The sequence below is a fragment of the Maylandia zebra genome, linkage group LG3 (genome assembly GCF_041146795.1).
Source record: "Maylandia zebra isolate NMK-2024a linkage group LG3, Mzebra_GT3a, whole genome shotgun sequence".
Taxonomy (NCBI): Eukaryota; Metazoa; Chordata; class Actinopteri; order Cichliformes; family Cichlidae; genus Maylandia; species Maylandia zebra.
Window position 1 is genome coordinate 3,081,003 of NC_135169.1, and position 27,639 is coordinate 3,108,641.

The following is a 27,639-nucleotide window of genomic DNA, read 5'->3' on the forward strand; positions in this document are numbered from 1 at the left end:
TAAGATTATGATTAGCAACCGCTCTTGAGCTTTGTATTTTTAAGTCTTTCTGCCACAATTTCGCAGGATCAGCCCACAGCGGGGGGGGGGGGGGCAGATTCTACGGCTGGTCTGCCAGTGACGTCACTTTGGCTGATGATTGGTGATGAGATAAGTTATGTTTTGTTGTTCTGTGTTAAACACGTAGACCTGCTTTAGATTCCATCGCTTTCGTTATGACGCCCTTTATGATCGTCCAACCTACAGTCCAACCTACCAAGCGTCACTCAAATACTGCATCCTTAAGCGAAGGGTGTTGCGTACAAGCTTGTGGCTGAACGACAACACTTTAAACTTTATTTAAACCTTAAATTTAATCGGATGTGTTCAGGTTTAAACTCAGGTTCAGTTATTGAGTGAAAACACCAACAGACTCAGACATTTAGAACAAACTAAGAGTCAGATCAGCAGAAACAGAGAACACGGACATGTCTGCTGTAACTGCGTCACTCTGCTCCACGCTGATGTTTGTCGTGTTCGTCTCTGCAGGTGAGATTTAACTTTGAGATAAAACAGGAAGTTTTGGCTGCACAGTAAAAATATTTCCCTGAGACTTATTTTCATATTGTTTCAGTTTTTCTGTTTGTGACGATGAAACAAGAATCAAACTGCCGTCAGAAACAAAACGTTCTTGTGCTTCAGCGACTGAAACACAAACTGTTCCTACATGACGACACATGAGAGGTTCTGATTTTGTTCTGTGGAGATCGTTCAACAGCTGAACACTAAAACTTTTCTACTTCGCCTCGTTTGTTGTGACGCACACATTTCTGCGCATCCTCAGTCCAACCTACCAAACGTCACTCTAACGCCACGTCCTCACGAGACACGGAAGAGTTTGAGCCGCAGCTTTAGCTTTATTTAAACCTTAAATGTAATCTGATGTGTTCAGGTTTAAGCTCAGGTTCAGTTATTGAGTGAAAACACCAACAGACTCAGACATTTAGAACAAACTAAGAGTCAGATCAGCAGAAACAGAGAACACGGACATGTCTGCTGTAACTGCGTCACTCTGCTCCACGCTGATGTTTGTCCTGTTCGTCTCTGCAGGTGAGATTTAACTGATAGAAACTAAACTGAGTTTATTTCTGAGATAAAGAGTCTCAGTCTGGTTTACATGCTGATTATATTTCTCTAAGAACTAGTTTCTTATTGATTTAGTTTGTCTGTGTGACGGCGAAACAAGACTGAGTCTGCGTGGACATAACATCTGTAATCCAGATGTGACAGACACAAAAGAGGCTGTTGAACAGTTGTACTTTGACTTTTAACCTCTCTGCTCTTTGTTGTTTCCTCTTTCAGACCAAAAAATAAAGACAGCTGAATCTGGACAGGACGTCAGACTGACATGTCGAGTTCAAAACAACAACATTGTAGTTCTACTGTGGAGCAGAACTAACCTGAGAGAAGAGTATGTACTTGTTTACCGGGATGGTCACTTTGAATCACACAACCAGCATCCATCTTTTAACAACCGGGTAGATCTGCAGGACAGACAGATGAAGGATGGAGACGTGTCTTTGATTCTGAAGAATGTGACGTTTAATGATGCTGGAACATACGAGTGTCGGGCTATTCAGGGAATCGGACAACCTATGAAGCTCATCAGCAGCATCCACCTTCATGTTGTTCCTCCAGGTGAGTGAGTAGAGTTGAGTGTGTGTGTGATCAGAGGTGAAGCTGCTTCCTGGTTGTTGATGTTTGTTTGTTGTATGGATGAGCTGGTGGATGTCAGAGGTAGACAGATGTTTCTCCAGCTGGTGAAAACGTACTTAGTGCAGACACAAAACGTCCATCAGCTTCAAAGTGTGTCAGAAAAATGTCCACATGGTGACTGATGGATGAGAGAGGTCCCATTGTTGTTGTTGTGCACAAATCATTGAACAACACAAACACTTAGAGCTGCTTTCAGTGCTGCCTGTTTTGTTACTGCACACATTTCTGATGGTCCTACAGTCCAACGTAGCAAACGTCTCCCTGAAGCCTCTTCTTAGAGACCAAAGGTTGGATCAGAGCGAGCAGCTGAAAGGACACATCTATGAATGCAGTCAGAGACTTTCTCACAACCTCACACTTCATCTGATCACATTTACACTCAGGTTTAATCTCAGGTTCTCTGTTAGTCACATAGACTACATATTCACACATTTTTAACATTCTAAGATAAGTAAGATATACATGTTAATTTATTTAATGATAAGTAAGATAAGTAGTAGTAATTACACTGGCACTGCGCTGCTCTGCTGCACTTTGCTGTTTGTCCTTGTCTTCGTCTCTGCAGGTGAGATTGAACTAAACCGAGTTTCTCTCTGAGATAACAAGAAGTACAGGAGGATTATTTCCATATGGAGGAGTGTGTGTGAAGGAGACACGAGGCTGGGTGGAAACATCTGTAATGCAGCTGTGACAGAGACAAAGAAGTGTAATGTGTGTGTCAGTGTGATGTGTTGTAGTGTCAGGAGTCAGGATGCAGCTACAAAGCTTCTTGTTCACTGTATACAAACAGCTGTAGCTCCATAAAGGCAGCATGCAGAGACTCACAGTGTCTTATAATGAGAGGCTGCTTTCTCTCACACATTATGTTCACTTATTATCAGCACATGTTGTTGTTCTGTGGAAGCTAACATCTTGTAGTTTCTGACACTTTGCATGTTTAGCATGAGGCTAAAATTCCCCCTCAGTGGGTCACTGGTGACCTGCTGGATGTTCAGAGGTTCATTAAATCCAACATGACTAAAAACTCAAATGTCAAAGGAAATAAACAAAATATTTAAAGTCAGTCATTCTGATCATAATTGTACTTTGACCTTTAACCTCTCTGCTCTGTGTTGTTTGTTCTTTTAGTCCCAGAAAACATAATCACAGCTGAGTCTGGACAGAACGTCACTCTGAGATGTAAAGCTCCAAACAACAACATCATCACAGCTGTAGAGTGGCGCAGAGCTGACTTGTGGCTTGAATATGTTCTTTTGTACCGGGATGGTCACTTTGAATCACACAACCAGCATCCATCTTTTAAGGACCGGGTGGATCTGCAGGACAGACAGATGAAGGATGGAGACGTGTCTTTGATTCTGAAGAATGTGAACACTGCTGATGATGGAACATACGAGTGTCGTGTCTTCATGGAAGGAACAAACCGGAGGAAGAGAGCTAGTCTTAAGACTGATCCCATCAGCAGCATGTACCTGAGTGTTGATACTCCAGGTGGGTGACTAGAGTTCAGTGTGCGTTCAAAGGTGAAGCTCTTCCTTTGTTTTTGGGGTGCGTTTGTTTATGGATAACTGAGACATGAACTAAAGAGTTAGATTAATGTCTCAGTGAGCTGTGTTGAGCCTAAACTCAGAGTTTTCTCTTTGTGAAAGTGTCGATCATTTTACCTGGTTAAATCACCAATTTATTTTTAACTTCACAGGAATTTCTGTGTATTAATTTAGTGATCTATAAAATTTAAAAATTAAAAAAAAACTCTCATACATGAATACTTTTAAAAATACTTTGTCATCTTCCGGCGCCCCCCGTGTGCGGCAGCCTGTTACAGCAGCTCTGCTCAATCTGAGTTTCTTTCTTTCTTATCTTTTCTTCTCGTAATTTTTTATAACTAACGTATCAGTAATTAGACTCTGCAACCATGTTCTACCGTTTTGTGCTAGTTCTGGTCGTTTTTCTTAGTTTATTTCTACTTTTTTCACCCGTGTCTGGGGACCCAGAGCAGAGATCCTTTGTTTGCAGTAAGGATCAGCTGTTAGCGCTGCGTCCCGCAGCGGTACTGCCGGCGGACAGACCCGACATTCCCAGCGAGCTGAGGAGGAAAAGACGGGGGTGTCGTGCTGGGAAGGAGCGCCGTCGCCCGAGAAGGAGACGTTATCGACCATCTCTTCCTTCTGTAATCATTGGAAACGTAAGATCTTTGCCCAATAAGATGGATGAGCTCACGTCGCTAACCTGGTCACAGAGGGAGTACCGGCAATGTAGCATCATGATGCTAACGGAGTCGTGGCTAACACCGCTAACTCCGGACACAAGCGTGACACTACCGGGATTTCAGATGCTGCGAGCGGACAGGACGAGAGAGAGCGGTAAGAGGAAAGGAGGGGGACTGGCAGTTTTTGTGAACGACAGATGGTGTAACCCTGGGCACATCACTGTGAAAGAACAACTCTGCAGCAGAGACATTGAGCTGTTAGCCGTTAGCATGCGTCCGTAATATCTGCCCCGGGAATTCTCGCATGTTATCGCAATAACAGCGTATGTCCCCCCCCTCGGCCAACGCGGATGCAGCCTGTGACTCTCTCCACTCAGTGGTCAGCAGACTGCAAACACAATCTCCGAGAGCCCTTCTCATAATATCAGGGGACTTCAATCATGCCTCACTGGACTCCACACTGCCCACCTTCACCCAGTATGTGACCTGCTCAACCAGAGACAATAAAACACTGGACTTACTGTATGCCAATGCTGAAGAGGCATACAGTTCATCACCTCTCCCTCCACTGGGCAAATCTGACCACAACCTGGTGCACCTTGTCCCTGTGTATGAGCCCTTAGTGCGCAGGGTGCCACCAGCCACCCGCACAGTGCAGAGATGGTCAGAGGAGAGCGAGGAGGCGACTGTGTGGGAGGTGATCTGTGACGACCATGGAGAGGACATCGACAGCCTTACTACATGCATTACTGACTATATAAACTTCTGTGTGGATAACACTGTACCTACCAGGACTGTACGGTGTTTCTCCAACAACAAACCTTGGATTACCCCAGAAATTAAAGCTGTCCTCAAGCAGAAGAGGAGGGCCTTCAAATCCAAAGACAAAGAGGAGTTGAAAAGGGTGCAGAGAGAGCTGAGGGGACTGATAAGGAATGGGAAGGACAGCTACAGGCAGAAGATGGAGAACCAGCTTCAGCAAAACAACGTTGGTGAAGTCTGGAGAGGCCTCAGAACCATCTCAGGCCACAAACAGCAGAACTCTCTGCCTGGGAGGGATGTGAGGTGGGCAAATGAACTGAATCATTTCTTCAACAGATTTGATTCAACCATGAGACAGTCTACAACATCGGCTGCAGACTCACCCACCCCCACTGCTGCTGTTCCACCTCTGACACCTCAGACACTTCACACCTCCTCTATTCACCCTGCTCACTCCCCCCCACCCCCAACAACAGCATCCAATACACACTCAACACAAGGCTCCAGCCTGTCTCTCTCAACCACCCAGGTTAGGAGGGAACTGAGGAGGATTAATGGCAAGAAGGCAGCGGGCCCAGATGGCATCAGCTCGAGGGTCGTCAGGTCCTGCGCGGACCAACTGTGTGGGGTGATGGAGCACCTCTTCAACCTGAGCCTGAGGTTGGGAAGAGTCCCACAGCTCTGGAAAACCTCCTGTGTTGTACCAGTGCCAAAGACTTCACGCCCCAAGGACCTCAACAGCTACAGGCCGGTGGCTCTGACATCCCACCTGATGAAGACCCTGGAGCGGTTGGTCCTGGCTCAGCTTCGGCGCCTAACAAGCTCATCACTGGACCCACTTCAGTTTGCCTACCAGCCTGGCATTGGAGCGGATGATGCCGTCATTCACCTCCTACATCGTTCCCTCGCTCACCTGGAGACCGCTGGAAGCACTGTGAGAATCATGTTCTTTGATTTCTCCAGTGCCTTCAACACTATTCTTCCCTCGGTTCTGAAGGACAAGCTGGTGAACTCCGGAGTGGACCATCACCTCACTACCTGGATCCTGGACTACCTCACCGACCGACCACAGTATGTGAGGACTCAGGGCTGTGTGTCGGACAGGGTCGTCTGCAGTACGGGGGCCCCACAGGGAACGGTTCTGGCTCCGTTCCTCTTCACCATCTACACTGCAGACTTCTCCCACAATTCCACCCAGTGCTTCCTGCAGAAGTTCTCTGATGACTCTGCAATAGTCGGCCTCATCACTGATGGGGACGACAAGGAGTACAGAGGACTGACTCAAGACTTTGTGGACTGGTGCCAGCTGAACTACCTCCAGATCAACGCCAGTAAAACCAAGGAGCTGGTGGTAGACTTCCGCAGGCACAAGCATTCTCCACTGCAACCACTGAACATCCAGGGTATGGACATTGAGGCTGTGGACAGCTACAGGTACCTTGGTGTTCATCTGAACAACAGACTGGACTGGACTCATAACTCAGACGCCCTCTACAGGAAAGGGCAGAGCAGGCTGTACCTGCTGCGGAGACTCAGGTCGTTTGGGGTGGAGGGCCCACTCCTGAAGACCTTCTATGACTCTGTGGTGGCTTCTGCTATCTTTTATGGTGTGGTCTGCTGGGGCGGCAGCATCTCTGCTGGGGACAGGAAGAGACTGAACAGGGTGATCCGAAGGGCCAGCTCTGTTCTAGGATGCCCTCTGGACCCAGTGGAGGTGGTGAGTGACAGGAGAATGGCGGCTAAGCTGTCATCCCTGTTGGACAACGTCTCCCACCCCATGCAGCAGACTGTGACAGCACTGAGCAGCTCCTTCAGTGGGAGACTGCGGCACCCACGGTGTGGGACGGAGAGATTTCGCAGGTCTTTCCTCCCCACTGCTGTCAGACTCCACAACAAAGACTTTAACTGAACAAACACACACATCCACACATGTGCAATAACACTAAGTGCAATAATCTTTTCTGGCATCGTTGTATTTTTACTCAGTTGTATATAGCATTCGTATTCTATTTTTATCTTATTGTATATTTTTATTCTATTTTATTCTACTGTATATAGTATATTATTTTATTCTATTCTGTACAGCTGTGTACTGTATTTATTCTTATTGTATTCTAATTTTTGCGTCATAACTTTTGCACTGTCCACTTCCTGCTGTGACAAAACAAATTTCCCACGTGTGGGACTAATAAAGGTTATCTTATCTTATCTTATCTTATCTTAACTAATTGCTGTATATATATATATATATATATATATATATATATATATATATATATATATATATATATATATATATATATATATATATACATATATATTAGGGGTGCAACGATATTCGTATCGATATTGAACCGTTCGATACAGTGCTTTCGGTTCGGTACGCATATGTATCGAACAATACAAAATTTGTAATTTATTTTATCAACTTTCCTTCTGACGATACTGTCTGTGTTGAGCGCTCAGTGAATCTGCGTTCGACTACTCCGCCTAGGCTGCACTGTCGAGCGCAGATCCACTGAGCGCTCAACACAGACAGCATCGTCAGAAGTAGGGCTGCCACAAACGATTATTTTGATAGTCGACTAGTCACCGATTATTTTTGCGATTAGTCGACTAATCAGATCATCATCCATTGGACGTAAAACGTACAGCTTATTGCACCAGCAGCATCTGCTCTTATATAACTATCATTAGCTTACAGCTTTAAGTGTTTAAGGTCTGTGCTAACTAAAAATAAAGACAAGATGATAGTTTATTAAATTTTAATGAAGTTTGCAGATTGTTTCAGTTTAATAAACTCCTTGCTATCTAAAATATAACAGGACACCGGAGTAAATTCTCGAGCATCTCACACTTCTGATAATCAGCTGTCTGCTTGACGTTTATTCAGCTGTGTAAAAACTATAACTTTAGTCTCAGCCAAACTGATTTACTCAGGAACAAATAAAATACTGAAAAAAGCCAAACAATAACATTTTAAGTTATCTAAGTGACTTATATATCATGTTTAACCTGAGTAGCGAAAGACAGCGGTGGGTTTGAAAACGATTAGCTGGGAGTCCGGTGTTCTCACGGCTCTAGTTAGCCTAGCCCCCGGCTAGCTATCGAGCTAGTGGGTAACAGACGTCTCCGAAAACGTCGGAGCACTTTTGAAAATATGTGGTGTCTTGATAAACTGAGCAGATATTTGAGGTTTACATAGCTACATTCCCGCCTGAAAATATGTTAAATGTTTATTTTGTGACCCAGAAAGAATAATAAGAGTAATATTAAAACTAACTAGCTGACGCCATTGTTGGAAACTGAGCCGGGCCGGGCCGTGCTATGAATTCTGGGACAGAGCTTCTTCTTCTTCAGGGTTTAACGGCAGCTGGCATCCTTGTACATGCAGTGCTGCGATCTTCTGTTTCAGTCCGTTATTACACTCTTAAATCCTGCTACTTATTACTGCGTCTTTTGGGATCTTACAAAGCTTCAAATGACGCGTCGACTATTAAATCAGTCGTCGACGATTTTGATAGTCGACGTAATCGTGACTAGTCGACTAATCGTGGCAGCCCTAGTCAGAAGGAAGAGCGCAGGGCAAGCTAGCGAGACAGAAGTTAAGCTCTCCTTGCAACATGGACCTCCCCCACCCTCATTCAGATCTGGCGTTTGGAATTATTTTGGTTTTCATGTGACGTATGACCCTGAAGTCATGGCGAGTCATGGACTAAAGTAAAACAGTATGTTGGATGTGCCACGCAATGCTCAATTACATGGGTGGGAACTAGTGTGTTAGCGCAGTTAGCTCGTTAACGTGTTGGCCGTCTAGCCCCATGCACGGGGCGATCGGCAGTAGCTCGTTAACGGAGATTTGCCGTGTTGTGGCGTTAAGGTCATTTCAACGAGATTAACCTGAAAGCACTAGTGGGAACACAACGAATATGACTGCACATTTACGCCGACATCATCCTAGTGCAAAGACAAAAACAACAAGCATGCTACTAACTTTAGCCGAGTCATTTAGACAGCTGTTAGCACATGATTCTCCTTATATATGTTTAATATGCTGCTGAGAATATAGCCCAGAAGAAGCGGATAGTATAGCTTTTATTTTGGAAAGAGACATTTCTCTGTAATAAACTCTCTTTTCCAAAGATGAGTGATTCCTCAATCAGATACAGGGCTCGCAATATCGCTAGCGATTTTTTCAGTCGGGCTACCAAAATCTATCTCTGCCCTGCCCCTCGGGCTATTGTAGGAAGGAAAAATATATGTCAATGCTTTTGCATTCTTTCAGAAATGTAGCTGGGTAATTATGTCATTGGCATCGATGAGCCACTGTCAATATGTGACATATTGAAATCGCGTTTGAATTTGCGCTTGTTTTTTGCTTTCACTTTGCAATCGTGCGAACTGTGTATAGAGAGCGACAGCACTGATCTGTGAGTGATGATAATTTGTGCACCAATTCCTCTGACATCGTCTTATTAATCGTTAGCTTACTATGCAAACATGACAAGTGAAATCTCCCGCAGCAAGCTTAAACATGTGAGAGGTTGATTGCGCAGAGAATCGCTGAGCTTATGTGAGTGCGTGTGTAAAAGCAGCAGGATATATATTTTAGTTCTGCTGAGCCAAATAAGACAGGTCAGGGTGAAGAAGTGACAGCCAAAGAAAAGCTTACCACAAAACGGAGAAGTTATGACAAATCAGACTATAAGGCAAAAAGAAAGTGCAGCTTTATGGTTTCATGGACAAAAGAATTTCTGTGGCTGCAATATGACGAGCTAAATAACCAGGGCTGCACATAAGTGGTCCGCAGGTGCGCATTCGCTGTCAAAATAAAAAACACGCACAAGGGTTAGGGTTAAATTTAAAAACTGTACTTTTGAGTTAAAATATATATTTATAATTTTAATAAATGACAAATTAAAAATGCATGAACATTTCTTTTGTATCGAAAAAATATCGAACCGTGAATTTTGTGTATCGTTGCACCCCTAATATATATATATATATATATATATATATATATATATATATATATATATATATATGACACACACACACGTCCATTACAAAATTCCTTAAAGCTCAGGTCCTCTACCGGAGGCCTCGGAGCTTGAGGATCCCGCGCAGTATCTTTGCTGTTCCTAGGATTGTGAGATATCAATGTCGATGTTGTTCCTGGGATCTGCTGGAGCCACTCGCCTAGCTTGGGAATCACTGCACCTAGTGCTCCGATTATCACTGATGCCACTGTTACCTTCACCGTCTACACCTTCTCGAGCTCTTCTCTGAGCCCCTGGCATTCCTCAAGCTTCTCATATTCCTTCTTCCTGATGTTGCTGTCATTCAGGATCGCTACATCGATCACTACGGCTGTCTTCTCATGTTTGTCTAGCACCACTATGTCCGGCTGGTTAGCCACCACCAGCTTCTCCATCTGTATCTGGAAGTCCCACAGGGACCTCCAGCCATACTTGGCAAAGATGTTTCTGTATACTGCACTAGCCAATTGGTTATGGCTTTACATAGCAGTGTCCCAATTTCTAGGCCACACCCTTCTGATTTGTGTCACCAGCTGTCTTAGTGGAGCTTAATAAACTCTATATCATGTTTAACCTGAGTAGTGAAACACCGTGGACGGTTTAAAAACGATGTGCTGGGAGTTCACTGTTCTCACCGGCTCTAGTGAGCCTTGACCTCCCAGTCAGCTATTGAGCTGGTGAGTAATAGACGTCTCCAAAAATATCAGAGCACTTTTGCAAATATATGATTTGTTAATAAATTGAGCAGATATTTGAAGTTTACACAGCTACATTCTTGCCTGAAAATATGTTAAATGTTTATTTTGTGACACAGAAAGAATAATTTTAAAACTAAGTAGCTGCCGACACTGTTGGAAAACGGAATTTGCTGGGCGGCGCTATGAATTCTGGGACAGGTTGGGCCACGCAGGATACAGCTGACCCATCCTTCAAATCTGGGGAAATGAAGGACGCATTTGGAGCAGCCTTCAAATTGGGACAGCCTTTTGTTTGTTTGTTTTTTAATAGCCATTTTCAACAACTATATGACAGCTGCAGCTTTAGTCAGTTTTTAGTTTTTAAATGAAAGAGGACAGAAAAAAACACTGTTATGCAAATTTTCACACTCTCTACACATTTGAACCTTTTCTTTTTTTTTAACCTAATCCTATGCACTAGAGAAGGAAATGGATTCTGTTCTGTTCTGCATTCGTCCCCTACCTGACAGCTGACACCTTACACCTTTTTCTCACCTGCAGATCAACCAGGAAACCATGGAATGGATGGATCTGTTGGACTGATAGTTGGTCTGATAGTTTTGAGTCTGATTCTTGCTGCTGAAGTTGCTTATATCACCTACAAAAGAAAACGACGCAATTCTAATACTGATTTTAATTCGGGCAGTACAGTACAGCATCTGATTGATATGAACTGAAGAGATGATGGAATCACCAGAGGAGATAGGGACATATGTCCCTAGTCATCTGATCAGGGCTACTTGTTATACAGCATACAAGTGTGGTCGCAAATTTTGAAGCCATCCTGATAACCTTCTCCCACCAACGATGTGGAGATCCAACCTCTTTAGATCCACCCTCTGGCTGAGAGCCCTGCCCAAAGGGACAACCGGTCACATATTAACCTCCTAAGACCCGAATTCTTTCATGGCATGCATTTTTAATTTTTCTTTGCTATTTCGGTTGATTGGGACCTAAAGAAACAAAAAAAAAAAAGAATTACCAGATTTTTTTTTTACCTAATTTTTGTTTTTTGAGAAAAATGAGATCCACATATGTTTCAAATTTTCATAGAACAGTGTATATAATGTCCTCCTAAGTGGATATCAGACCCTTGTAGAGAAAAATTAAGTATTTTGGTCTAGATGTCCCAAAATGTGATGTCCACATATGTGGAGAAGGTAGAAGGTCCTAGGAGGTTAATCCTAATTATTAAATCTTCACAATATATAATCTTATAACGACATAGGTTTTTAAAACACTTCAGTGTAGTTCAAAGTGTGTGTGTGTGTGTGTGTGTGTGTGTGTGTGTGTGTGATTATATCGTATGATATTTTATTATGATGTGTGTATGTTACCCTTTTCCCTGGGGTGGAGACAAGCAGACCGCCTTGAGCAGACCAGCCCCTGGCTGTGCAGCAGCAGGGAGGACCCGCATCCCAGACCCCAACTACTCTGCTACAACCAGTGTTGGGTAAATTACTTTAAATTAGTAACTTAGTTACATTACTAGTTACTTCCATCAAAAGTAACTCAGTTACTTCAAGTTACTAGTTACTTTCAAAGTAACTAGTTACTAGGGAAAGTAACTTTGGTTTTACTCAGACCTCTCTTGTTAATGTGTTGCTAAATGGATACCCAGCCAGAGTGCCAGTCTTCTAGCTTGCTTACTTGCCACAAGTGCACTGTGCCACCTACCAAAGGAAAAGATAATGTGCATATTTCCACGAGAGAAATCCCACGCCTGGACCGTCGTTGACTGCTGCCATGATTCTAGCCTACGTCACAGCGTCATGTGCGCTTTTTACATCCAACACAAAAACTGCAGTCGTGGTGCTTTCGATTGTACTCAGAACTCGGAAATTCTGCCTTCTGAATAGGAAGATGTAGGTAACACCAGACTGCAGATGAGCTGCATACAGGGCTGGACTGGGACAGAAAATCGTCCCGGGCATTTTGACTAGAGACCGGCCCACCATTATAGGAAAAATCATAAAGCCTTTGAATGAAAATAAACGCTGTTGTGACAGTGATGTACACTGTTCTGATGGTATATATGCATCAATCTATCAATCGTTTGTTGTAAGATTCAGATAATTATTTATTAAAAGCTAGACATTTTAAATGAGAATAAGAAAGAAAAGTATTTCCTTGTGCCCCCCTCTCCCTGTTAATGCTCTACCTGACCCCCCTGGCAAAACTTTGCTAGATCCGCACCTGCACAGTTACCAGCTGTCAGCTAAGTAAAAAAAGGATCCTGGGGTTATTTGTCTCTCAGAAACAGCTCATAACTTCAGCTCATTCATGTTAACTAAAAGGTAAACCAGTTTCTCCATCACCTGTTCAGCTCTGATGATTCAGTAAGGACATCTCCTGGTTTCATCTTCATGTTTCCCTCTCACCACATAACCAAACTGATATCATGACCAGCAGCTTTTTTGCAGCTGTGGCTCCAGCAAACATCAGCTGATACCTGTCACCTGTCACACTGCTCCCCCTGCCAGACTGCAACTGCACCTTATGTACATTTTGTAGTATTCATTCCACCTCATTTATTTCTGTATTTTATGTATACAAGTTTAGATTCGTTATTTATAGTTGGTTTTCACAGCTTTGTGTATGTATGTGTAATGTGTATATATAGACACTTGTGTGTGTGTTTGTGTGTGAGATTTACATTGCTGTGCTTGAGAGCCACCATCTACCGGAACCAAATTCCCTGTATGTGACTGCACATATACTTGGCCAATAAACACGATTCTGATTCTGATTCTGATACTAGAAATTAATATTAAATAAATTCTAACAACAGCTGATCAAGCTTAAACATGCTGCTGTTGTTTAGCGCGACATCCGCTGATTTCCTCTTTCTGGCGCAAAGTGAACGATAAATAAACAAGAGAGCCGATCAGCTGATCATTGATCAGTTTCATGATTGAAGTAGCAACAGGAGAGGGAGGGGGAGAGAATGAAAGGAGAAGATGCAGCTGTGCAGCAAAGACAGAATAACTCCAGCTTTGTGTCTTTTTCATTGTAGCTGAAGTACGGGACAAACTGTTCCTTTTCACCTCAATAAGAAAGGCGTAATATTTCTCTGAATACGAGACTATTCCGTTTTTTAGGGCACGGTTGGCAACTCTAATAATTAACCATATGAACAAAATAAAGTTCAACATCATTAACTTCATAGCACCCACCCAGCTGTATAGAAACTCCGTCATGCTAGCTAGCACGCAGTACGAAAAAGTCAGAATAACGAAAATAAACTCCAGCTAAACTTGGTTTATATCTGACCCAGATGGACTGCAGGTCATAACTTCTTACCTGAAGTTCAGTTCACCTGACACTCGGACCGGCGGCCGCTTCGGGTCTTGCCTCCCCTTTCTCTCATCCACCTGCTGGCCTCCACCACTTGCTAATGTTACTGAATCTGTGGAAGCTCCGCGATAGCCACCACACGAAGTAACGAGTAACGAGCCTATCTAAATCCCAGTAACGAGTAACGCTTTCCTGATTTTGGCATAATAACTAGTTACTGTGCTCGTTACTACAATAATAACGTAGTTACTATAACGCGTTACTTAATAACGCGTTAGTCCCAACACTGGCTACAACACATGTAGTCTGACACTTGTCTCATGATTTCACGTTTTGTGACTATTGAGTGAATTACTGAGATTGCTCTAATATACCTTAGTACTTCATAGTTCAGCTCTTGTTCATAGTGTCCCACGGTAATGTTCTAGTATTGAATCTTGTTACTCTGAGTCTCTTGCTCTCTATAGTGTGGGTTAATTTTCAGTTTCTTAGTCCCCCTGAGTTTGTAGCATTCTGTTAGTGTATGTGTTTGAGCAATTCCAGAGGATAGATTCATTTTCCTCTAACCTTTAGTTCATATAGTGATTTTGCCAAAATAAAATCTTGTTTTACACTGTTCCTCCGAGCCTCTGTGTGGTGTCTGCATCTGAGTCCTCTTCCTTGTGTTGGCTGCCCAGTCGTGACAGAACCTGAACTTGTCTGATGTTCATGCTGATGAATATGGCCAGAAAATGAATCACTTAGAAAAAAGTCACAACAATAATCAGATGAAGCGTCCACACAGAAATATCCAGAAAACCACTGGATCAGTCTGTGTTCCTATTTCTGCACTTTTTGCTTCCATAAAAGTTGAATGCTGCCTCCTCGGTACTAAAATACTTATTTTGAGGTGGTTTGTCTGATTGTTAAGTTTGTATATTTTTGTTGTTCTGTGGAGATCTTTGAAGAATGAAGACATTTAATGATTTAATCCTACTTTGTATTTACATTCATGTTACATCAATTTATTTTTGATTATTAGTCCACCGTAGAAAAGGTCATGTTAACGTGAACACCGCGGTCAAGTGGGCCGTCATTTGTGAGCCTGTGGTCGCAAATTTTGAAGCCATCCAACCCTTTTAGATCCAATTAAAATCAAGACACTCAAAAAGATGCTCTGTAAAAGAGTAGAATTCTTGGAACAGAGTTTAATACACTGAATCATATGAACAGCAGGAAAAATACATACAGACATTTAGCAAGAGAATTACATAGCAGAAAGCAAGCAAAGTAAAACCCTGGGGTGTACAGCCTTAAGCACAGACAGCAGAGCAACACAGAGCCGGACAGGAAGCAGCAGCAGGAGGAAAAGAAGTGCTGGGGGTGTCCTCTGGTCCCCTAATATAGGGACCAGTAACCCCGCCCCCAGCTGCTGGGTAACTTTCCCACGTGCCCAACACAGCTGCAGGGGTCAGGTAGCGGCCAAGGTCTTGGCCAAAGGCCAGTCAGGACTCCGACTACCCCTTGCTCTGGCTTATCACAATAGGTCATGACACGGTCAAAGGTCACACATTAATCCTAATTATTAAATCTTATACAGCAAGTGGCACAATCTTATAACATATAATCTTATAACTACATAGGTTACATGCTTTCTCATATATAAAAACACTTCAGTGTGGGTTCAAAGTATGTGTGTGTGATTATATCGTATGATATTTTATTGTGATGTGTTCAGGATCTCTGTTACAATGTTACTGTTTTGGTTGTGCTGCATGAAAGACATGGAGTGTGTATTAGGGAAGGTTAGTTAGCGGAGAGTAAATTATTCAGGAGAGCTCTCAACAGCATTAACTACCCTGTTACTGTACCACCCTAATAAACCTCGGTGAAGCAAAATGTCTTGTGCTTAATCGTTAGCTTACTATGCAAACATGACAAGTGAAATCTCCCGCAGCAAGCTTAAACATGTGAGAGGTTGATCGCGCAGAGAATCGCTGAGCTTATGTGAGTGCGTGTGTAAAAGCAGCAGGATATATATTTTAGTTCTGCTGAGCCAAATAAGACAGGTCAGGGTGAAGAAGTGACAGCCAAAGAAAAGCTTACCACAAAACGGAGAAGTTATGACAAATCAGACTATAAGGCAAAAAGAAAGTGCAGCTTTATGGTTTCATGGACAAAAGAATTTCTGTGGCTGCAATATGACGAGCTAAATAACCAGGGCTGCACATAAGTGGTCCGCAGGTGCGCATTCGCTGTCAAAATGAAAAACACGCACAAGGGTTAGGGTTAAATTTAAAAACTGTACTTTTGAGTTAAAATATATATTTATAATTTTAATAAATGACAAATTAAAAATGCATGAACATTTTTTTTGTATCGAAAAAATATCGAACCGTGACACCAAAGTATCGAACCGAACCGTGAATTTTGTGTATCGTTGCACCCCTAATATATATATATATATATATATATATATATATATATAGATAAGATAAGATAGAACTTTATTAATCCCTCGGGTGGGTTCCTCTGGGAAATTCGACTTCCAAAAAGCACAGCAACGACCGAAGTTACAGTTACAGAATTGTTATATATACATATATATATATACATATATATATATACATATATATATACACATATACACATATATATATATACGTATACACATATATATATATATATATATATATATATATATATATATATATATATATATATATATATACACATACACACACACATATATAAATACAGAGACAAATATAAATAAAAATACAAAGGGGATAAATAGAATAAATAGGAATAAAAAAAAAAAAAATATATATATATATATATATACACATATGTATATGTATATATATATATATATATATGTATATATATATATATATATATATATATATATATATATATATATATATATATATATATATATATACACGATATACACACTGACAGAATAAGTGTGCTTATTTTGTTTAAGTAGTTTAATGGTTAAAACACTGGTCCTTCACTTTTGCTGCACTGAAGGTTGTGGGTTCAAGTACAGGGTCTGGATCCATTTATTTATTTATTTATTAGGTACATAATGAGACAGTTCTGTTTCTCATCCATTTCTAAGTAAATAGCTTTTTTATCACGTACACCACTTTTTTAGCCACACCTGCTTTTATTATATGCTAAAAAGCTATTTACTTACTACTTTTAGCTCACACCATCAGCAGGCCACAGTTAGAATCCACAAGTAGCAACAATCCCACTGCAATTTCTCTTAAATTGTAGTTAATAAAGCAGCTGCTCTGATGTGATACCCAGTTTCACCAGGAGATGGCAGCAGACTTTCAAAGTGATTCACTGTCACTAAACTTTACTGAGAGGTTTAATAGGAAAGCCTCTAAGCTGGTTCAGGGGATGTGATCCAGAAGGAAGTTGAGTTTGAGTCACATGTTTATGAGTTTATCACAAAACACAGAAGATCTGTTTTCTGTTAGGGGCAGGGATACCTCAGTAGATATAGTGGTGGCGCCATGAGGTCGGGGCTTGAATCCACTGTATGGCTACCCTGAAGTACCCCTGAGCAAGGTACTGTCCCTACACACTGCTCCCCGGGCACTCAATAGCTGCCCATGGCTTCACTGAGTGAATGGGTTAAATGCAGGGAGGAATTTCCCACGGGGATCAATAAAGTACAGTGGAACCCCGACTTACGAATACTCCATTTAACGAAAAATTCAAGTTACGAAGGCACTTAATGGCAATATTTCTGCAGGTGTTACGGCAAAATGCCCACTTAATGAAATCCGCTGGCTCTGATTGGCTGAGCCCAGAGTGCCCAGAATGCCTTCCGAATCATGTGACAACCCCTTTGCTTTCGTACTTGCGCTTCGCTGTTCCACTTGAACGACGTATTGTTGTTGCAGTTAGCAATTATCGTTCACTCAAAAGGCGCGATGGGTGCTTCAACTTATGAAAATTTTCGACTTATGAAAGACCCTCTGGAACAAATTAATTTCTTAAGTCAGGGTTCCACTTTATACATTATTGTTTTCATCAGAAACTACTGAGTGTGCCAGGACACCTCTTGACAGTCAAGGTTTATGCTTGCCTCATGTGAAAGCATAGTTGTTAAAAAAAAAAAAAAAAAAAAAAAACATTTACCTGATTATTCCCTGAAGACATTTGTTGGAGCTATTTGTTCTTGTTTTGTTTTTTGAAATTAGTTAAAGTTTGTTGTTAGTTTACTTAGATTTTGGGGTTTATTTACAAGTTTATTTGTAGGTTAATATTTGTTTCAATGTTTTGTTTGTTTGATGTTACCTTGTTAAATTAGTCAGTAAGAGCTGTAGGGCCATTTTGTTTCTATAAATAAAGAGACTGGTATAGGACCAGCATGCACTGGGGTGGGCCTATGGTTTTTTTACCAGAGCAGGAGAAGCAGCAGGAAGTAACAAAAAAGGATCTTGTTATTGCTTACCAAACTGGATAAAATAAACCATAGAAACACAACTTTAAAGTTTGGACAGTGGACTTCTTTTGCCTGCGTACGAAATATTATCTCAGTGCAGCAGTGGTTTGTGGACTTTTAATTGTGGGCTGTTTGGTTTGTCAAACAAAACAAATTGCCACTACAAAAAGTTTTAATTTGTTATAATTGGTTTAAATATTTAAACTTCTTGTATTGTAGCTATTCTGTCCAGTTTGCAGACACTGAATACTGAATGTTTTTAGTCTGTGGTTGAGTTTTAATGTTCATTGTTTTCTGCACTGCAGAGATATGTTTCTGTTGGATACAACCAAACTAGAACAAGTCAAAATTTCCAACTAACACAGAGGAAAACACATGAAACTAAATGTTTATTAATACCACAGAGGAAACAATATTTTCCATTGAAACAAACATAAATAAACTATAAATAACACCGAAAGTTACCGAGGACATAAAACGTCTTCCACAAGTACTTTTGGGTCATACAAGTCTATTTCTGGTCTGCATGGTGGTCAGCACTGTTGCCTCAAAGAAAGAAGGTCCTGAGTTTGATTCCACCATCTGCCCAGAGACTTTCTGTGTGAAGCTTACATCCTTTCTGGCACTTGGCTTCCTCTCACAGTTTGAAAAACATGCAGTTAGTGGGGGTTGGGTTGTTCGGCTTTTTGTTTCTCTGTGTTAGCCCAGACTGGTGACCTGTCCAGGGTGTACCCTGCCTCTTGCCCTATGGTTTCCAGTTATGGATTGATACAGAGTCTAATTCAGTGATAAAAAAGAAATAAAACATAAAAATCTTGAACATGTGGATGTCCTCTGGTCTTAAGTGCTAGATGGACCAGGTTGAGACCAGCAGCTGGACGTCAGTGGTTGGGCTGGTGGACTACTTCAGTGAAGAGTAGACGACGTCTGGCTCTGGTTTAAAGTCTGAACACAAACACACACAGGAACAACAGGAAACATGATTAAAAGCTTTGTAATTCAGTTAAGACCTCCAATCTCCACCTCTCTGCATCACACACAGTCCCAGTTCAGACTTTACTGGGAACGAGCTCAGATACTGGTAGACCAAAGTGCTGTACAATACAAATATAGATATCATAGAGGCTAAGCCTACACTTGAAGCTACTGAGGTGGTCGTTAACGGGGCTGACGCGATGTCACTGGTATGTATGAATTAATTAAACAGTCCAATAACTCCAGCGGTACGTATCTTGTCCTTTTTGGTCTTTATTCCAATATCATCTTAACATAACAGCGCAGAGGTCACAAACTGTTTGCCTTCTTACAATTAACGACACACCTGACGACAATTACGTGCATTTACCTTAAATACCTTTACATGAACAAAACATACCAAAACAGAAAAGGGTGACCTATAGCGGCCACATAAGGTATTAACCCAAAAATGGCTCCTACAGATATAATATTAAAAAAGCAAAATCCAGATATAGCAATAAAATTAGTAAAAATGTCAATTACCTACAGAGTTAAAAGCCAGGGAACAAAAATAATTTTGAATCTGGACTTAAAAACTGGCACTGATGTAGCTTGTCTAATATGGAGAGGGAGATTATTCCAAAGCATCAGAGCCGCAACAGAGAACGCTCGGTCTCCTCTAAGTTTCAGCCGTGACTTAGGGGCCGAAAGCAACAGCTGCTCAGCTGACCGAAGGGAACGAATGGGGACGTGGGGCTTCAACAAATCAGACAAATAAACAGGTGCCAGACCATTTAGAGATTTATCAATAAAAGGACTTTAAAACAGATCCTAAATTCAATTTGAAGCCATTGTTGAGAGGCCAAAATTGGAGTGATGTGGTCGAATTTCCTTCTGCCAGTTAAAAATCGTGCTGCAGCATTTTGCACTAGTTGCAAGAGTGACAAAGTGCCCCGCCCAACCCCTATTAAAAGAGAATTGCATTAATCCAAACGTGAAGTAATGAAGGCATGAATAACACTTTCCAAGTCATACTTGGAAAGAAAGGGCTTAACCTTCGATAAATGTCTGAGGTGTTAGAATACTGATTTTACCACCCCAATTACGTCAAAGCTAATTGCAGAATAAATTTTAACTCAGACATTTGTGATCAAACTGTTTAAATGAGAAGTCAAAGCGGCAAGATCAACATCTGAAGCGTGAGAAAAATGATTTGAGCCAAATAAGATCACTTAAGTCTTACGATAATTAAAATTTAAAAAGTTTTTTGCCATCCATACATTAACATCACTAAGGCAGTCAAGCAGCTGTCGACTTGGGAGACTATCAAAATGACTAAAAGGTAAATAAAGTTGGCAATCATCTGCATATAGATGGAATGACACTTATGTTTTTGAAATATTACAACAAGAGGCAAAAGATACAGTGGGGCCACAGCGGATGAAGCCGACCCGAACTTAATACAAAAACTCCTGTTTGAGAGACAAGAGTTTAACCACAAAAGTGCCAAACCAGAAATTCCCACACAGTGCTATAAGTGGGAGTTCAGCAAATCTTGATCAACTCTGTCAAATGCAGCAGTCATGTCCAACAAGACCAGCACTGCATATTTACCACGGTCTGTCGCTATCAAAATGTCATTCGTAACTTTTACAAGGGCTGTCTCCATACTGTGAAATGGCTTAAAGTCGGACTGAAAGATTTACGACAATTGAGCATCATTCAAATAATCCATCAATTGAGTATTTCTCTTACTAAGAAAGGGATGGGTCTAAAATTTGACATGACTGAACTGTCTAAGCCTGGTTTCTTAAGTAAAGGATGTATGACTGCATTCTTAAACACAGGTAAAACAATTGATAGAAAAGCAGAGAACAGACTTGAGCAAGAACCTTGCATGGCTGGGTCAGCAATAGATAGAGTCGAAGGACTCAGCCTAGCAATTAATTATAAACTTTTGCACATAACCTCAGAAGAGTGAAAAAGAACTTGGTCTTCTTCTTAAATATTATTTGCGGTTGGCAAACAACTGATTGGTGCATTACCACCACCACTAGTATGGAGGGTGGACTGGGATGAGGCCCCCAACAGAAAGTAAAAAAAGCAAAAACAAAACAAAAAAAACCCCCTCAAATCCTTTCAAACACTCTTCCCGCTTTAAAAGACTGAAATAAAGCCTGGTAACTTTTACTTCCAGAATCCTTTTGCAATAGGTCAACCAGATCCAGTTTCATTTTCACATCAATGAGGTTTTGGTTGAACTTGGCCTTCTGTGTTAAGTACAGAATTTATAGCGTTATTTATAGTGTGTTCAGCTGGTGGCAGCTAATTGGCCGCAGCTAGTCAGGTGTTGATAAAAGCATACCTGAGGCAGGCTTTCCAGAAGCTTACTAGTCTTTGCTGTGGTGGCACCAGCCATTTTAGCTAATCTGCAATGCCATTTTAAAATAAACCCTCTTCTCACTAACATTCTGGTATTTGTCTCCTTTGTTATGGTGCGGCTTTTGAGCCGGGTCATAACATAAGTGGGGGATCATCCGGGATCGTTTGGACATTTTGTGAAGACTGAATATCAGGCTTTTGTATTACTTTTAAGTGGGTGAGAGACTGTGTTCACTGTAATTGGGCAAACTTGTAAACTAATAGGTGTGTTTCAGCTGGGTAGCTGTGCTGCCCATCCATCGAAGCACTTTTTTGTTGTTTTGCTTTTTTGTTTTAATGTATTGTTTTTGGTGGTTATCCTGGGTGGGGGTACACTTCAGGGTTTGGTGGGAGACTGTACCCCTGGTCTGCTGTCTACCCTTGAGTTTCTGTTTAAAGTTGCCTCGAGCCCGGTACACCACTGACAACTAGACAGGTAAAGTTTTGTTTTTAGCATTTTAGGTTGGGAGTTGCTTAACGTGAATCAGTGGCACAAAACTTGGCAGGGGATTAAGACATTCGTTAACTATGGTCTTATGGGCAAGGCAGGTAAGACTTGAGACTGGGGCGGAGGTTCACCTTCCAGCAGGACAACGACCCTAAACATAAAGCCAGAGCAACAATGGGATGGTTTAAAACAAAACATATCCATGTGTTAGAATGGCCCAGTCAAAGTCCAGATCTAAATCCAATCGAGAATCTGTGGCAACATCTGAAAACTGCTGTTCACAAACGCTGTCCATCTAATCTGACTGGCAGCAGCAGCAGCATCCGTTCTTCTCTGCATGAGTAGCTTAATGTTGTTCGTGTGTAATTTACGTTGAGTAGGCTAAACACATTATTACATTAATGCATGTAAGGTGAACTAGCAAACATCATCATAGCTACATGCAGCTGTCTTCTTGTTTGATGGCAGATACTCCCTTCACCCTGGCCAAAAAGGCTAAAATGACCAAAGAAAAAGTGGAAAACAGTTAAATATATGCCCCATAGCTGCAGAAAAGGCTAACATTGTTATCTTTTTACAAAAAACAGCTGAACATGAGAGGTTTTTGGACCAATTTTGTTTTCTCCATTCTTTAAGCACCGGTTTGAGCACCGTTTGAGCACCGGCACCGTTTCAAAAGTACCGATTTGGCACCGGTATCGGATAAAACCTAAACGATACCCATCCCTAGCTGGGTGTCATCAGCATAGCAATGAAAATGTATGCTATGTCTTCTAATGATGCTGCCTAAGGGAAGCATGTATAATGTAAACAGAATTGGTCCTAGCACTGAACCCTGTGGAACTCCATAATTAACTTCAGTGTGTGAAGAGGACTCTCCATTTACATGCACAAACTGGAGTCTATTAGATAGATATGATACAAACCACTGCAGCACAGTACCTGTAATACCTACAGCATGCTCTAAACACTCTAATAGGATATTATGGTCAACAGTATCGAACGCTGCACTGAGGTCTAGCAGGACAAGATGAGTCCACTGTCAGAGGCCATAAGAAGATCATTTGTAACCTTCACTAAAGCTGTTTCTGTGCTGTGCTGAGCTCTGAAACCTGACTGAAACTCTTCAAATAAGCCATTCCTCTGCAGATGATCTGTTAGCTGTTTGACAACTACTCTTTCAAGGATTTTTGATATGAAAGGAAGGTTGGAGATTGGCCTATAATTAGCTAAGACTGCTGGGTCTAGAGATGGCTTTTTGAGTAAAGGTTTAGCTACAGCCAGCTTGAAGGCCTGTGGTACATAGCCGATTATTAGAGATAGGTTGGTCATATTTAAAAGTGAAGTATTAGTTAATGGTAGGACATCTTTGAGCAGTTTTGTAGGAGACTGTGGGCTTTTTCTTTGCATATATCTGTCCACAGTCAAAGATAAAGAGCAGCTGTACCTGGGCCTCCTCATTCGGATGATTGTTTGTCTATATCTGATGTCTTCAGTTCTCACTGCTGAGTAGACCACAGCTGAATCAGCCTCTGTACAATAAAACGGATGCAGTTACAAAAAAACTGTCACTGTTATCACACAACAGCCATGGCAAAACATTTGATATATAATAAAAAGATTAATTAATAACCTTTATAAGCTGCAGCTTTTAACTGTTTTCTTATTTTCACACCTCTGCTGTGTACCACAGAGTGAGGACATGAAACTGGGGTGGGGGTGTTTCTGTGAAAAATAAGGTGGATGACCACAAAGCTGCCATTTTCTTCTAAAGAAGACTGACACACTTTACCACAGAGCACAAAGCAAACATGTTCTCACAAAAGGAACACTGTTAACAACCAGAACAAGAGACACTGCAGTGAAAAGCCTTAGAAATGTAATTTCATGATCAGGTTGACTGCATGCCGTGTACTGTACATGTCAGAATGTCACTGAAAAAAACAAATTATTAACTTTATAAAAGTTTAGATTACTGTATGACATCACATGTCACATATCAAAATTTGAGATGACATGACATTCATCTATCACTAATGAAGGATGGAGATCAGTCCGTATACAGCTGTGAGGTTGACCGGCTGGCCCTGTGGTGGAGTCAATTTATTCAATTGACAGTATTGTCTTTTGTCTATTCTGTTATGTACACTCTTATGTATGCGTCTGATTTTACTTAATGTAATTAATATTGACTTTGAATGAACTGATAGTTTTTGTGCAGTTTCCAAATGATGTCTCCGTGTTCCTTCCTGTGTTTAAAACAAACAGCTCTGTGTTGAAACAGCTGCAGCTGAAGTGTTTTCTTTCTATCAGAAACAGGATGCAGGACGACTGCAGAGCTGTTAGCTTCAGTTAACCACAGACCACAAACACACAGTCCAGCTCACGGTAAAAAGGTAAATGCCCTTTATTTGTATAGCGCTTTACTAGTCCCTAAGGACCCCAAAGTGCTTTACACAGTCATTTACCCATTCACACACACACACTCACACACTGGTGATGGCAGCTACATTGTAGCCACAGCCGCCCTGGGGTGCACTGACAGTGGCGAGGCTGCCGGACACTGGCGCCACCGGCCCGGTGCCGCCAGTAGGCAACAGGTAGGCAACAGGTGAAGGACACAACAACCGAAACTGTTCAAGCAGGGGCTCAAACCAGCAACCTTCCGATTTCAAGGCGAACTCCCAACTCTTGAGCCATGATCACCCCAAGTGAACAACACTCAATAAGTACAGTGTTAAAGATATATGATTATATCTTACTAAGGTTTCACATTTTGGATAAAGGACACAATATTATAAATTTAAAAACTGTGATTCCAGGTTTTGACAGCATCAACTAAAATGTTTTGGGTTTTTTGTTGTTGTTGTTGTTGTTGTTTTTTTTTTTTTTTTTTTTACCATTTTGACAATTCACTTCTTATTCTACCTTGCATGCTCCACAATGATCTCATAATCTTTCATATCTTTCAAGTTAGCAACAATCTTTATGAACCTATATCTGATTATACCTTCATACTAAACTTAGTCCAAATAGTTGAAGAGAAAAAGTAAAAAACAACACAACACAACACAACAACAATAATAACTTAAATACATCCAGTTGCTTTCTTTCCATATTCCTTAGACTACCATGACCTGGATGACTGAGAACCTACACAGGCATGTCAGGAAAAAGCGTCTTCATAATCCAAATGTAGCACTGGTTAAAAATATTCAGATTTATGTATTAAAAAAATGAAAGGAAAAAGGAAAAGGAAAACAGTTCATGGTATTAAAATATATTTATTTGATTGATTGATTTGTAGTTAAGATTCAATGAATAAAAGGATTTCATGTTCATCTATTTGTGCACTAGGAGAGTTTGGTTAGTTGAAGAAGAACAATACAGGGAGTGCAGAATCATTAGGCAAATGAGTATTTTGTCCACATCATCCTCTTCATGCATGTTGTCTTACTCCAAGCTGTACAGGCTCGAAAGCCTACTACCAATTAAGCATATTAGGTGATGTGCATCTCTGTACTGAGAAGGGGTGTGGTCTAATGACATCAACACCCTATATCAGGTGTGCATAATTATTAGGCAACTTCCTTTCCTTTGGCAAAATGGGTCAAAAGAAGGACTTGACAGGCTCAGAAAAGTCAAAAATAGTGAGATATCTTGCAGAGGGATGCAGCAGTCTCAAAATTGCAAAGCTTCTGAAGCGTGATCATCGAACAATCAAGCGGTTCATTCAAAATAGTCAACAGGGTCGCAAGAAGCGTGTGGAAAAACCAAGGCGCAAAATAACTGCCCATGAACTGAGAAAAGTCAAGCGTGCAGCTGCCAAGATGCCACTTGCCACCAGTTTGGCCATATTTCAGAGCTGCAACATCACTGGAGTGCCCAAAAGCACAAGGTGTGCAATACTCAGAGACATGGCCAAGGTAAGAAAGGCTGAAAGACGACCACCACTGAACAAGACACACAAGCTGAAACGTCAAGACTGGGCCAAGAAATATCTCAAGACTGATTTTTCTAAGAGGCAGCACGGTGGTTAGCACTGTTGCCACATAGCAAGGTCCTGAGTTCAATTCCAACATCAGGCCGGGGTCTTTCTGTGTGGAGTTTGCATGTTCTTTGCATGTTCTCCCCGTGTTTGCGTGGGTTCTCTCCGGGTACTCCGGCTTCTTCCCACCGTCCAAAGACATGCAGCTTGTGGGGATAGGTTAATTGGATAATCCAAATTGCCACTAGGTGTGAATGTGCGAGTGAATGTGAGTGTGAATGGTTGTCTGTCCCTGTGTGTAGGCCCTGCGACAAACTGGCGACCTGTCCAGGGTGTACCCCGCCTCTCCCCCTATGACAGCTGGGATAGGCTCCAGCGCCCCCCGCGACCCTGAAAAGGATAAGCGGAAGCGAATGAAATGGATGGATGATTTTTCTAAGGTTTTATGGACTGATGAAATGAGAGTGAGTCTTGATGGGCCAGATGGATGGGCCCGTGGCTGGATTGGTAAAGGGCAGAGAGCTCCAGTCCGACTCAGACGCCAGCAAGGTGGAGGTGGAGTACTGGTTTGGGCTGGTATCATCAAAGATGAGCTTGTGGGGCCTTTTCGGGTTGAGGATGGAGTCAAGCTCAACTCCCAGTCCTACTGCCAGTTTCTGGAAGACACCTTCTTCAAGCAGTGGTACAGGAAGAAGTCTGCATCCTTCAAGAAAAACATGATTTTCATGCAGGACAATGCTCCATCACACGCGTCCAAGTACTCCACAGCATGGCTGGCAAGAAAGGGTATAAAAGAAGAAAAACTAATGACATGGCCTCCTTGTTCACCTGATCTGAACCCCACTGAGATCCTGTGGTCCATCATCAAATGTGAGATTTACAAGGAGGGAAAACAGTACACCTCTCTGAACAGTGTCTGGGAGGCTGTGGTTGCTGCTGCACGCAATGTTGATGGTGAACAGATCAAAACACTGACAGAATCCATGGATGGCAGGCTTTTGAGTGTCCTTTCAAAGAAAGGTGGCTATATTGGTCACTGATTTGTTTTTGTTTTGTTTTTGAATGTCAGAAATGTATATTTGTGAATGTGGAGATGTTATATTGGTTTCACTGGTAAAAATAAATAATTGAAATGGGTATATATTTGTTTTTTGTTAAGTTGCCTAATAATTATGCACAGTAATAGTCACCTGCACACACAGATATCCCCCTAAAATAGCTAAAACTAAAAACTACTTCCAAAAACATTCAGCTTTGATATTAATGAGTTTTTTGGGTTCATTGAGAACATGGTTGTTGTTCAATAATAATATTATTCCTCAAAAATACAACTTGCCTAATAATTCTGCACTCCCTGTATATTGGTGTGTGCGTAACTAAATTTTTTTAACCATCTAATGTCAGTCATCTAATCTCCATATTGCCTTTGGTTGTTTTTAAACTGATGAGCCAATCCAAATCACTTCTTCTGTTAGGGGGTGGGACAACCGGTACAGATTCAGTGCTCTGGTGATACAGCAGATACAGCTGTAACTAACAGATACAGAGGCTATTATTCAAAGAATATATTGGCATT

At 41.5% G+C, this 27,639-nt stretch overlaps 1 protein-coding gene across 1 annotated transcript; it reads left to right on the forward strand.

Annotated features, from left to right (window-relative positions):
- Nucleotides 1–285: 285 nt before the first annotated feature.
- Nucleotides 286–13,144, forward strand: LOC106676567 (V-set and immunoglobulin domain-containing protein 8). The gene is made up of 4 exons (XM_076878664.1): nt 286–1,089; nt 1,342–1,677; nt 2,884–3,246; nt 11,004–13,144. Exons 1-4 carry the CDS (start codon nt 1,029–1,031, stop codon nt 11,177–11,179), a joined length of 936 nt encoding a protein of 311 aa, XP_076734779.1. The 5' UTR covers nt 286–1,028; the 3' UTR covers nt 11,180–13,144.
- The last annotated feature ends 14,495 nt before the right edge of the window (nt 13,145–27,639 follow it).